This window comes from Nilaparvata lugens, chromosome 14 (assembly GCF_014356525.2).
Source record: "Nilaparvata lugens isolate BPH chromosome 14, ASM1435652v1, whole genome shotgun sequence".
Lineage (NCBI taxonomy): Eukaryota > Metazoa > Arthropoda > Insecta > Hemiptera > Delphacidae > Nilaparvata > Nilaparvata lugens.
This window is the reverse complement of record NC_052517.1, coordinates 5,751,247-5,764,558: the sequence shown is the minus strand read 5'-3', so window position 1 is coordinate 5,764,558 and position 13,312 is coordinate 5,751,247. Positions and strand designations below refer to the sequence as shown.

Genomic DNA, 13,312 nt, shown 5'->3' with positions numbered 1-13,312 from the left:
ATCAATATTACTGCATCAAGACATTTTAAATGAGTAAGTGGTAGAGTTTAGAATTAATTTCTCTCAGTCATAAAAATGATACTTTATGATAGTTTATTGTTTTATTATAATATCCTATGGTGAAATTCACTTTCAACTGTCAGTATTCCAATGTAAATAACACCATTGCTACTCATTTGACCAATGCTGACAGCGTTTAGTGAATATCTAATCTCTCAGTTTATACTGCAGTATTTTTATGTTTGTCATAGACTGTTAATCTTGTACTGAATAATATTTATGATTGTGGGATTATATTCTCATATTACTTGTCAAATTCAGTGTGAAATTTGTTTCTCATGTTAAGCCAGTTATACACACAACGATTTTTGACGCACGTTTTTTGCCATACTTATAGACTCCTCCAGAATTAATAGAACTTGACAAACACTTTATAACATCATATGTTTGTCAGGTTATGTTTGATCTAATCCTATACTATCAAACGAGCAACTTCTGTTCAAATGTTTAGATGTTTGTATGTTTAGATGTTTGGATGTTTAGATGTTTATATGTTTGTATTTCACCGGATCTCGAAAAGGGCTCTAACGATTCTCACGAAATTCAGAACATAGTAGGTTTATAATATAAAGATTCGATTGCACTAGGTCTCATCCCTAAGAAAACTCGCTGAAGAACATTAAAAGGATAATTATTATTCATCCTTTAAAAAAACAGCTGATAATAAAATTATTTCGTCGTTTGTTGGTGATGGAAGTGAGTGAGCGAGTTCATGTGTGTCGGACTGCGTCAAAATTATTACTCAGCTGTTGAACTTTTGTAATCATTGATACAGGTACTCAGTGCCGGTTGCAAAAAAGCCGGGTTATTTTCAATCCAGATCAATTCCAGTAGATCCATCTTTTTCAAATGGTCTTCTCTGATTTGGTTCATGTGAAGTTGATCAGGATTGAAATTTAACCGGCTTTTGTGCAATTGGGCCTTTGTGAGGGAAATTTTTGCATTCCTTTGGGAATTAATCTCAATTTACTGTTATTAGATGTAACATTTCTGTATGAATGTGATTGTAATTTCTTCTCGTAATAAATTTTTTATGCTTTTGTACTCCAGAGCGAAGCTCGGTCCCCGATTTTAGAATTTATAATATCGGCAAAGAATTTATGTCGGCAAAAATCGTACGTCAAAAATCTGTGTAATTTGACTTATGGTTTTTGAATGAGCGTACCTTGGTAGTTATTTTGGAGCTTCAGATTCAAGTATTTTTGGGTGTTGAAAACGAATTGAAAATAACCTCCATTGAACATTGAGAGTGTATGTTCGACGATAACTACCGAACGCTTTGACCAACCAAATTCTAATTTTGAACACATTTTTTGGACCTATTCTACAGGTCGTTTGATCAACAATGAAATAGAATAACTTTTTCAATCCTTTCTTCAAGAGATTCAAGATAACATGTCCAATATATGTATCATATATTCATATGAAGGGAATATCATGAATGAGAATCATATAAATAGAAATAGTGAATCAAATATCAAGATAATAGATTTGCATAAGGTATATATGTATTTATTTATTTATTCATATGCAAATACAATTCCGGTAAAAACAACAGGCATTTGCCCAAAACTGCTTCAAACCTTAATTTGGAATACACAGTCTAAAGGTTATGCTACTTAAGTAACTCGATAATTCGTACACAATATTGAGTCCAAAAAATGTATCTACTACAATAAATTTTGAATATATCAGATTGATCAATTTCCAAATACGAATCCAAACAAAACTCTTCCTTCCAACATTATAGGATGAATAACATTATAGAATAAGTTCAAGGTAGAGTAAGCTAGCTAGGCGCACATCAGTTAGTCAGGACAAGACAATACATGATCAGACACGTTTAGTCACAATACTTCACATTGCTGCTTGTGACGCAACACACACTGATTAGTCATTGCAATTAGACATGTCTTCATAAGCAACTATGTGAAGTATTGTGCCTTAGGCTAGGCACACACCAGTTAGTCAGTCAAGACAAGACATGGTCAGACACGTTTAGTTACAATACTCCACATTGTTACTTGTGACGCAACACACACTGATTAGTCATTGCAATTAGACATGTCTTCATAAGCAACTATGTGAAGTATTGTGCCTTAGGCTAGGCACACACCAGTTAGTCAGTCAAGACAAGACATGGTCAGACACGTTTAGTTACAATACTCCACATTGTTACTTGTGACGCAACACACACTGATTAGTCATTGCAATTAGACATGTCTTCATAAGCAACTATGTGAAGTATTGTGCCTTAGGCTAGGCACACACCAGTTAGTCAGTCAAGACAAGACATGGTCAGACACGTTTAGTTACAATACTCCACATTGTTACTTGTGACGCAACACACACTGATTAGTCATTGCAATTAGACATGTCTTCATAAGCAACTATGTGAAGTATTGTGCCTTAGGCTAGGCACACACCAGTTAGTCAGGACAAGACAAGACATGATGAGACACGTTTAGTTACAATACTCCACATTGTTACTTGTGACGCAACACACAATGATTAGTCATTGCAATTAGACATGCTTTCATAAGCAACTATGTGAAGTATTGTGACTGAACGTATCTGATCATGTCTTGTCTTGTCTTGACTAACTGGTGTGTGCCTAGCCTAACGGTTGAGAATTATTTCGATTCAATAATAATTAAAATTTATCTGCTTCTCAAGCAATAAGTACAGAAATTTCTGGTTCTATACCATTCATTATTTTATTCTTTGGAGTACATACACATACACAGCCAACTCTAATAAGCTAGAGATACTAGAAATAGAATGACAATGTTGCATAGTGGAGGTTCAGTCAACTCATTGTTAGCCGGACAGCAGTAGAACGTGACTGTACAAGAAAGACTCTTTTTCTTCTTCTTCTTCTTCTTCTTCGTCTACATCAACCTCATCATCAAGTGTACTTCTTCAACATAAACTTGATAATTTTCTTCTTCTTTTCTTCTTCTTCTTCTTCTTCTTCTTCTTCTTCTTCTTCTTCTTCTTAATCTCCCTCCTCCTCTACTTCATCTTCTTGCCTCCAAGGATTTAATATTATTCTGGCTCACAGTTATTATACAATTATTATTATTAGGACAAAACAAAGGATTGGATAAGAATATATTATTATGAGAAGATCGGATGACTTCATTATTTTCTTCTTCTTCTTCTTCTTCTTCTTCTTCTTCTTCTTCATCATCATCATCATTTTCTTCTTCTTGTATTATCCATGGGGTTAAACCAAGGGACAGTGTATCCTATACCTCTTTACTAATATTGAGGTTTAAGTGTGAGAGAGGTCCCTCCTAGGTTTTTAATAAAGACAGCGATTCAATTCAATATCTCTTTCTTTTTCTTCTTCATCTTCTTTTTCTTCTTCATTTTCTTCTTCTTCTTCCTCTTCTTCTTCTTCTTCTTTTTTTCTTCTTCTTCTTCTTCTTTTCTTCTTCTTCTTCATCATTTTCTTCTTCTTCTTCTTCTTCTTCTTCTTCTTCTTCTTCTTCTTCTTCTTCTTCTTCTTCTTCTCTTCTTCTTCTTCTTCATCTTCTTCCCTCGTCACCTTCTTCCTTCGTCATGTTTTTTTTTCTTCTTCTTCTTCGTCTTCTTCTTCTCCTTCATCTTCTTCTTTCATCCAATTCTTCTCTCTCTCTCTTTTTGTCTTCATGGATGATTGGGCATTTTTATTTGCCTACTCCGACTCACAAGCATTATAAAATATAATATTTTAAAATAAGATATGAGTTCGTATAAGAGTATAGAAAAGGATCAGATGTATATTCAGATTAAACGTTGGTAGATGAACTGGATTCAGTCGGCATATCAGCCAATTGGAAGTAATAACTGAGTACATGGAGGAAGCAAATTATGTCGAAACCTGGAAAAAAGAGAATAGAAAAAAATGAATTTTAAAAACAATATGGCCCGGTTTCCGAGCTCGGGATTTGGCTAAGTTCTAGACTTTAAACAGCTGGAGTCGGAAAATTGGCTTTCCAAAACGGGGCGTAGTCGCAGTCATTGTCAAAGTTACATTTGAATTAAATTTCGAAAAACTAGAAAATTGAACACAAAATAAAATGAAGAGAAAATAGTGTAAAGTTTCAACTATTTTGAATTACAAGCCCGTCAGGAATAGCATGAGCTCTAAGTTCAGGATGCGCAGTAGCCCGAGAGAGAATTTTAGTGGTGGGGGAAGCATTTGACTCAGTCACAACTTGACCTCCGTACGGTGCACATCGCTCCGGTTTGCATAGGCCTAATAGCATAAGCAGTAGCTTAATCTCAACAACAAGCTCCAGCCACCTCCCCTCTCTTAGTTTCGAGCGGCCTCCCCACTCTCACTCCATTATCTCTCCTCTCGCGCATCTCACAGTTCATGCTATTCCTGCCTACCAGTATTTAGGAATGTTTAATTCCGTCAAGGAAAAACTTTTCCAATTATAGAAATGAGAAATTAAAAACTGTAACTACTGTTATAAAAGCTGCGACTACTGTTATAAATACTGTGACTACGCCCCGTTTTGGAAAGCCAATTTTCTGACTCCAGCTGTTTTTAGTCTAGGACTTAGCTGAATCCCGAGCTCGGAAACCGGCCCTAAATGAAGTGAATATGCACTTAACTATTGATAGCGACGATTGTTTCGACCTGTGTGGTTTAATTTCATTAGTGAAAAAGTATGGATATGCAACAGAGTAAAATTGAAAGGAAAACTTTATTTAGAATAGCAGGTTATAACATTAGAAATTGTCATTTTAAATTAGTTGAAATAGTTACTGTTGTTCATAAATTTAGTGCATTTGATTTTTCTTTTTAGTGATATGGTAATAAATTCATGGAAAGTGAGGATTATATCTCCAAACCTAAAGGGCAGAACTAAAAAATTGAACTGAATATTGTACTGTAACACAGTCCCAAAAACATTCAAATTATCCAAAAATGTGTCAAAACTATGGAAATATATAGGAGCAAACGGTCATCCTTTGTAATGGTAATAAATTCATGAAGAGGAGATTTATCTCCAAACCTTAGCCTAAGGTCAGAACTAAAATTGAACTGAATATTGTACTGTAATACAGTCCCAAAAACATTCAAATTATCCAAAAATGTGTCAAAACTATGGGAATATATAGGAGCAAACTGTCATTCCTTTGTAATGGTAATAAATTCATGAAGAGGAGATTTATCTCCAAACCTGAAGGTCGGAACTAAAATTGAACTGAATATTGAACTTTCAATTTCATAAGTCCTGTAATACAGGTCCAAAAACATTCAAATTATATGAAAATAAGTCAAAATTGTGAAAATATATAGGAGCAAAAGGTCATTCCTTTGTAATGGTGATAAATTCATAAAGAGAAGATTTATCTCCAAACCTTAAGGTCAGAACTAAAATTGAACTGAATATTGTACTTTTCATTTTATAAGTCCTGTAACACAGTCCCAAAAACATTTAAATTACTAAAAAATGTGTCAAAATTATGGAAATATACAGGAGCAAACGGTCATTCCTTTGTAATGGTAATAAATTCATGAAGAGGAGATTTATCTCCAAACCTTAAGGTCAGAACTAAAATTGAACTGAATATTGTACTTTTCATTTTATAAGTCCTGTAATGCAGGTCCAAAAACATTCAAATTATCCAAAAATGTGTCAAAATTATGGAAATATATAGGAGCAAACGGTCATTCCTTTGTAATGGTAATAAATTCATGAAGAGGAGATTTATCTCCAAACCTAAAGATCAGAAGTAAAATTGAACTGAATATTGTACTTTTCATTTCATAAGTCTTGTAATACAGGTCCAAAAACATTCAAATTATATGAAAGTCAAAATTATGGGAATATATCGGAGCGAACGGTCATTCCTTTGTAATGGTAATATATTATAAATTCATGAAGATGAGGAGGATATCTCCAAACCTAAAAGGTCAGAACTAAAATTGAACTGAATATTGTACTTTTCATTTTATAAGTCCTGTAACACAGTCCCAAAAACATTTAAATTACTAAAAAATGTGTCAAAATTATGGAAATATATAGGAGCAAACGGTCATTCCTTTGTAATGGTAATAAATTCATGAAGAGGAGATTTATCCCCAAACCTATAAGGTCAGAACTAAAATTGAACTGGATATTGTACTTTTCATTAAATCATAAGTCCTGTAATACAGGTCCAAAAACATTCAAATTATCTGAAAATGTGTCAAAATTATGGGAATATATCGGAGCGAACGGTCATTCCTTTGTAATGGTAATATATTATAAATTCATGAAGATGAGGAGGTTATCTCCAAACCTAAAAGGTCAGAACTAAAATTGAACTGAATATTGTACTTTTCATTTTATAAGTCCTGTAACACAGTCCCAAAAACATTTAAATTACTAAAAAATGTGTCAAAATTATGGAAATATATAGGAGCAAACGGTCATTCCTTTGTAATGGTAATAATTCATGAAGAGGAGATTTATCTCCAAACCTAAAGATCAGAAGTAAAATTGAACTGAATATTGTACTTTTCATTTCATAAGTCTTGTAATACAGGTCCAAAAACATTCAAATTATATGAAAGTCAAAATTATGGGAATATATCGGAGCGAACGGTCATTCCTTTGTAATGGTAATAAATTCATGAAGAGGAGATATCTCCAAATCTAGAAGGTCAAAACTAAAATTGAACTGAATATTGTACTTTTCATTAAATAATAAGTCCTATATTACAGTCCCAAAAACATTCAAATTATCTGAAAATGTGTCAAAATTATGGGAATATATAGGAGCAAACGGTCATTCCTTTGTAATGGTAATAAATCCATGAAGAGGAGATTTATCCCCAAACCTTAAGGTCAGAACTAAAATTGAACTGGATATTGTACTTTTCATTTCATAAGTCCTGTAATACAGGTCCAAAAACATTCAAATTATCTGAAAATGTGTCAAAATTATGGGAATATATCGGAGCGAACGGTCATTCCTTTGTAATGGTAATATATTATAAATTCATGAAGATGAGGAGGTTATCTCCAAACCTAAAAGGTCAGAACTAAAATTGAACTGAATATTGTACTTTTCATTTTATAAGTCCTGTAACACAGTCCCAAAAACATTTAAATTACTAAAAAATGTGTCAAAATTATGGAAATATATAGGAGCAAACGGTCATTCCTTTGTAATGGTAATAAATTCATGAAGATGAGGAGATTTATCTCCAAACCTAAAGATCAGAAGTAAAATTGAACTGAATATTGTACTTTTCATTTCATAAGTCTTGTAATACAGGTCCAAAAACATTCAAATTATCTGAAAATGTGTCAAAATTATGGAAATATATAGGAGCGAACGTCATTATACAGTAGACCTATCTACTCCAAAATGTATATGTAATAGTATCTTATGTCACATGGACGAAAAGGGGTCTTTTGCAGGCGAGAATGATGTTTCTAGTCGAGGCGTTAGCCGAGACTAGAATTTCATTTGAGCACTGTTTTTTGTCATAGTAATCTAAAGAAGAATAATTTAGAAATAGAAAACATAACCTGCACTTGTACTGAAGTTACTACATGCATTCTATAAACATAACCTAGTTTTCAAATTCCGAATCACGAGTTTTGTGTAAGTTGGCAAAACTTCCACCTGGAGCGCTGAAGGTGGTTTTTTAGCAGTTTGCTGTTCCTATTTCGGAACTAGGAAGCACTATAGTGAGGTCCACGTTATAATGGCAGGGGATAAAGATAGAAGAATAGCGATGCCGATTCTCTTCATTAATTATTTATATTTCTACACTACCTATCAAAAACATAATTGGCATCGTTTTGGACCAAGAAAAGGATAGTACCACCGGCTTTGTCGAATGATAGACAAGGATAGCAAAACCCAATTTGATCAAACACTGCCATTATAACGTGGACCTCACTATAGGAAACTTTAATTGACTGTAAAGAAAACATATTATGGTTTCATTACAGTAGAGTACCTATGCTGTAATGAGAATCATATGTTTATTTGTTCTGCAAACTGCTGTTTACCCAATTGATTTTACGCATGGAAAACAGCTGAGATTGAATGAATATGACAAGAAAATTGTACAAGAATGAATAATAATATGTTACCCTGTGGTCAATATTTGCAGTAGCAGAAGTCTTCGAGGTGATTTACAGCATTTATTTAGGATTTTCGTTAAATAATAATTATATATATTAATTAGTCTTTGAATAAATGCATTCTCTATTTAATTTCATCTGTAAGCTGGTTGGCTGCTATGGCTTCGTATAAAATGAGAGCTGCTATCCAGAGATTGTCAGTTTGGTGTAAGGGTAAGCATTCCTGACTAGCAATTGGGAGGTACCGGGTTCGATTCCCGGGCAAAAAAATTTTGTATAGTAGTTCTCATCGAATTTCCATCTAGCTGTTAGCCCTGTTATCAATGTCTGCAGTAGCAGAAGTCTTCGGAGTGATTTACAGCATTTATTTAGGATTTTCGTTAAATAATAATTATGAATAATAATATTATACCTACTCGTTACAATACATCTCCAAAGAATTGCCGAATTTGAAAATAGGCACCAGAAAATCATAAAAATTCGTATACCAATCAAAAAGAATGTTACAACAATGTAGGGAACAAGATGCCACATTTTTTTCTGAAACACGAAAGAATTACAACAGAATTTATTATAATTTGAATTTGGATTCCAGTATTATTTTGCTTAATCTATAAGGTTCTACTATGATATTTTTGCAAAATCCAAAGGCAAACTAAATTCTATCCAAATTTGGGAAAGGAAAAGTTTTGGGCTTTAAGCCTCCTCCTGCTCCTCTCCCAATCATTCATAGTTGAGAATTATATTGTATCTATCAATGTATTAATAAAATATTTTATAATAAATTAATAAAATACACGAATATTATACGAACTTGTGTTGCCCAAGACTCCCCGCTAATATAAGGCATACAAATATCATCATTATTATCTCAATTATATAACTCATAATATGCTGATATAATTACAAATTAATGAAAACAATATAAAAAAGGGTATCTTGACGTACCGTTTATTTTTTAGAAACTTTAAAATAGTTCATCAACTAGTTTCGACCCTAACTTAGGTCATTCGTCCTAAGTTTTGACCCAAGTTAGGGTCAAAACTAGTTTTGAACTATTTCAAAGTTTCTGAAAAATAAAGGGTACTTCAAGATTTATATATTGTTTTTATTAATTTGTTAAAAAGTAGCTCATGTGAGTGAAGTGTTTTTTTTTTTAATATTTACAGTATATTCATAGTAATATTAAATTCACTAGTCGATCTTATTACCTTAATTGCTCCATATAGAAGATCTGTGCAGACAATCGTAATGAGAAATGACAATGCAGCATTGGTAAATAGAAATCCTTTTATACTGACATCTGAAATCAGAAATTGAATTCAATTAAATATTCATCTTTCTGTGTAGTTGAGAAGTTGATATTGTGGTAATTATTATTATTACATAAAAAAGACTAAGAAATTGTCAAAAACCACAGATTTTAATGATAATTAGAAATCCTTTCACACTCACATCAGAAATCAGAAATTGAATTGGATTAAATATTCATCTTTTTGTGTAGTTGGGAAGTTGATATTATGGTGATTATTCATATTGAATAAAAAAGACTAAGAAATTGTCAAAAACCACAGATTTTAATGATAATTAGAAATCCTTTTACACTCACATCAGAAATCAGAGATTGGATTGAATTAAATTTTCATCTTTTTGTGTAGTTGAGAAGTTGATATTGTGGTAATTATTCATATTAAATAAAAGACTAAGAAATTGTCAAAAACCACAGATTTTGATGATAAATAGGAATCCTTTCACACTCACATCAGAAATCAGAAATAGAATTGAATTAAATATTCATCTTTTTGTGTAGTTGAGAAGTTGATATTGTGGTAATTATTCATATTGAATAAAAAAGACTAAGAAATCGTCAAAAACCACAGATTTTAATGATAATTAGAAATCCTTTCACACTCACATCAGAAATCAGAAATTGAATTGAATTAAATATTCATCTTTTTGTGTAGTTGAGAAGTTGATATTGTGGTAATTATCATTATTACATAAAAAAGACTAAGAAATTGTCAGAAACCACAGATTTATTGATACTTAGAAAGGCCGGTTTCGGGTGTTACACCATTGTCAATCTCTGATAAACCTTATGTCGATCTCTTAATGTTTATTTGAAATATTCATCTATTCATTAATATACTAGCAGGTAACCCGTGCTCCGCAAGGGTCTAATTGAAAACTTGGCAAACTGAAAACTTGACCTAATGAAATCTTGATGAATTTGAAATAGACCTATAACCATCCTCGTTAAATTAAGATTCTATATGCAAAATTTCAAGTTAATCAGTTGAGTAGTTGAGACATACTGTTGCTTCATCCATGAGTTTCATATCCCCTACTTGTATAGAACTTTTAAATTTGAAAAGGGAGCACAATACAGAGCAATTAAGTTTTTCAACCATCTCCCAAACGAAACCAGATTCATAAATATTCAAAATCTAAATTTAAGGAAAAAGTTTTGACCTATTTGACACATAAAGCATTTTATTCAGTCCCAGAGTTTTTAGATGATGTAACTGCTGCCTAAAAAGCAGTCGTTAGGTCATGTCAGAGGCCCTGAAATTGATCAGTTGCGACCTGAAAACTCTGACACCAGACCTGAGCCAGCCAGGTCACTCGATATTATTATTATTATTATTATTAGATGATAATTGACAGCTTCTCTTCCTGAGATCCAACCCATTAATAATACAAGGTACTTGATTCAATGTTAGTTGGATTCAACAAGTAGCCCTATCTAAGTTGTTAATTAACTTATTGAAGGCCTCCAGTGTGTGCTTTTGTTCTAGTTCTAGAATTTTTCTTGTATTTGTGATTGATTTATCGACTGTAATTGATTATGTTGATTCTAATATGTATATTGACAAAGCAGAAATTCTCTACATACTGTAAAATGTGATGTAAAGAATGTAATATTGCTAATAAAGAATTTGAATTTAAGTTTGTATAAGCCAATTCTTTCATTCATTATATTATAGATTCATACATTCATTTATGTAACAAACGATACTGATGTTAACACATTAATAGATAAAATTCTAAGGCAATCCTTGTGTTTTTTTCTTCAAAATTTTATATCAGCTCAAAATCAATTATTAAAAATTTGAGATAAAATATTTTGTTAATCTATTATATATATGCCTACATTATTATATTCAATCTGGTGGCATCGTTGAGAGCTAGAAAAGGATAGGCACATTATTTGCTTTGTCGAATGGATAGAAACAAGGATAGAAACACGATGTTAATAAAATATTCTGACATTATAAATTTGACCTCACTATAGCTTTTAGGCAGTAGTATAATAAAATTATAATTGAATGATTTAGTTTTGTGGCAGTAGCTTAATTAGATGATTTGTAGGAGTAGAAAGGCCATTAAGCGGGGGTTGACTCTGTAATTCTAGTAAATATTATAATTTACATTTCTATACAATATGATAAAATAGCATGTGATATGTTTACTTTAAATTACTTGTATTTGAATTGAATATTGATAAAATTTAAAGCTCACCAGGATATAGTAATTTCTCAACCAACCAGACAAAAAAGTTATTTGAATAGGCAAATATAGCCATGTAGAGAAAAACATACGTTAAAATCTGAAAAAAATTAGTTTGACAGTTATAAACATGCTACAGTTACATTTCTCAAATGAATCAAGATATTAATGTTTATTACATACTGTACATATTCCATAGCTTCTAGAAAATTTTAGTTAATCTGAGTTTCAAAAAAGCTTCTGAATAATTGAAGCAGATATAGAGATATAGACCACTTTATTGGGAGTACAAGAAGGTATAGTGAGGTCCACGTTATAATGACTGTATTTGATCAACTTTGATTTTGCTATCCTTGTCTATAATTCGACAAAGCCGGTGGTACTATCCTTTTTTAGGTCCACAACAATGCCAATTATGTTTTTGACAGTGTAGAAATATAATTAATTAATGCAGAGAATTGGCATCGCTATTCTTCTATCTTTATCCACTGCCATTATAACGTGGACCTCACTATAGGAGATAGCGTTGCCAATTTTCTTTTTAGCCACAGCCTTTTAAAATGCTACAAGACAGATAATTGACTGTTTGTACTTGTTTAAAATAGGCTAATCAATTATATTTTATTCGACAAAAAATATAATTTGCAATGATTGAAAAATTGATTTTCAAAAGTGAAATTGACTATTTTTTTAATTGATTATATTTTTACATTGTACAATAACAATCTGGCAACGTTGCATAGCAGGAAAAGGATACAGCCCTATCTGTTTTTTTAAATAATGATAGACTAGAATAGCATCATCAATGTTGATAACATACTGTCATTATAACGTGAACCTCACTATAACTTTACAAAAATCTATTAAACTTGAGTTACAAAATAATCCTTGTGGTAATCCATATCAATAATATTATTGATTTGTTGGTCAAATCTTATAAAAATTGAGATTATTGTTTGTAAGTAGTTTAATATTTTTATTTACTCACTCCGTGTACTATCATGTTGAAAATTGCTATAAAAAATATACCACTCCTCAATGAACAACCACAAATACATTTTTTCAAAATTACTTTTTCACACATTTTACTGGTACTGAATTCTTATTTTTTTACTAAAAAGTTTAACTGTAAATTTGAGAAAAACTCTTCTAAAACAGGAAGTCACAACTTATTTTTATTTTCAGAGTTGAGTTTTTTGTTTGAAAATAGAATTCTTCATAGTTGCTAACATTATAGAAAAAACATAGGTACTATTTATTTTATTTTTTAAGTTATTATTTACAAAGAAATTGTTTTTTTGACTTTGTCAGCTGTATTAGAAGATCAGTTTTACTAATCACAAATAAGAGACAGGGGTATCTACAAATTTTTCAACAATTTAAAATAGTTTTTATTGATTTATAAAATAGAATTATAGTACCCTTTATATCTACCCTTTTCACTATAATTCTATTTTATAAATACAAGAAAGTAGCCCTGAATTTATAAGTTTTTATTGAATTCAATTCAAATTTACATAATTTCTTTATTCTCTGAAGAGGAATATTAAAATCAAATTCAAACTTCCCACTCCATTCTGTCGACTATCGATATATTCAAATAGCTACTTCCGATATATCGATATTGTGATATCGACCTATCGGTATCGTTT

General features: G+C 31.5%; 1 protein-coding gene across 2 annotated transcripts; it reads right to left on the bottom strand.

Annotated features, from left to right (window-relative positions):
* Window positions 1-3,794: 3,794 nt before the first annotated feature.
* Window positions 3,795-12,852, bottom strand: LOC120354172. Of its 2 annotated transcripts, none has more exons than XM_039440646.1 (5): window positions 12,649-12,852; window positions 11,673-11,760; window positions 9,362-9,453; window positions 8,567-8,690; window positions 3,795-3,928 (listed from the first exon to the last, which is right to left on the bottom strand). In XM_039440646.1, exons 1-5 carry the CDS (start codon window positions 12,742-12,744, stop codon window positions 3,837-3,839), a joined length of 492 nt encoding a protein of 163 aa, XP_039296580.1. In that variant the 5' UTR covers window positions 12,745-12,852; the 3' UTR covers window positions 3,795-3,836. The 2 variants fall into 2 exon arrangements, with proteins under 2 accessions (XP_039296580.1, XP_039296581.1); XM_039440647.1 differs by having other exon boundaries at window positions 3,797-3,928; window positions 8,563-8,690.
* Window positions 12,853-13,312: the final 460 nt, after the last annotated feature.

Bases quoted from the DNA above. Each gene is read 5' to 3' on its own strand.
- LOC120354172 (XM_039440646.1), bottom strand. From the start codon at position 12,744: ATGTGTGAAAAAGTAATTTTGAAAAAATGTATTTGTGGTTGTTCATTG. The intron at 11,761-12,648 runs GTGAGTAAATAA...AATTTTTTTCAG, and splicing joins TCAACATGATAGTACACGGA to ATTTTAACGTATGTTTTTCT. The intron at 8,691-9,361 runs GTAATAAGATCG...TTCGTGTTTCAG, and splicing joins TTCTATATGGAGCAATTAAG to AAAAAAATGTGGCATCTTGT.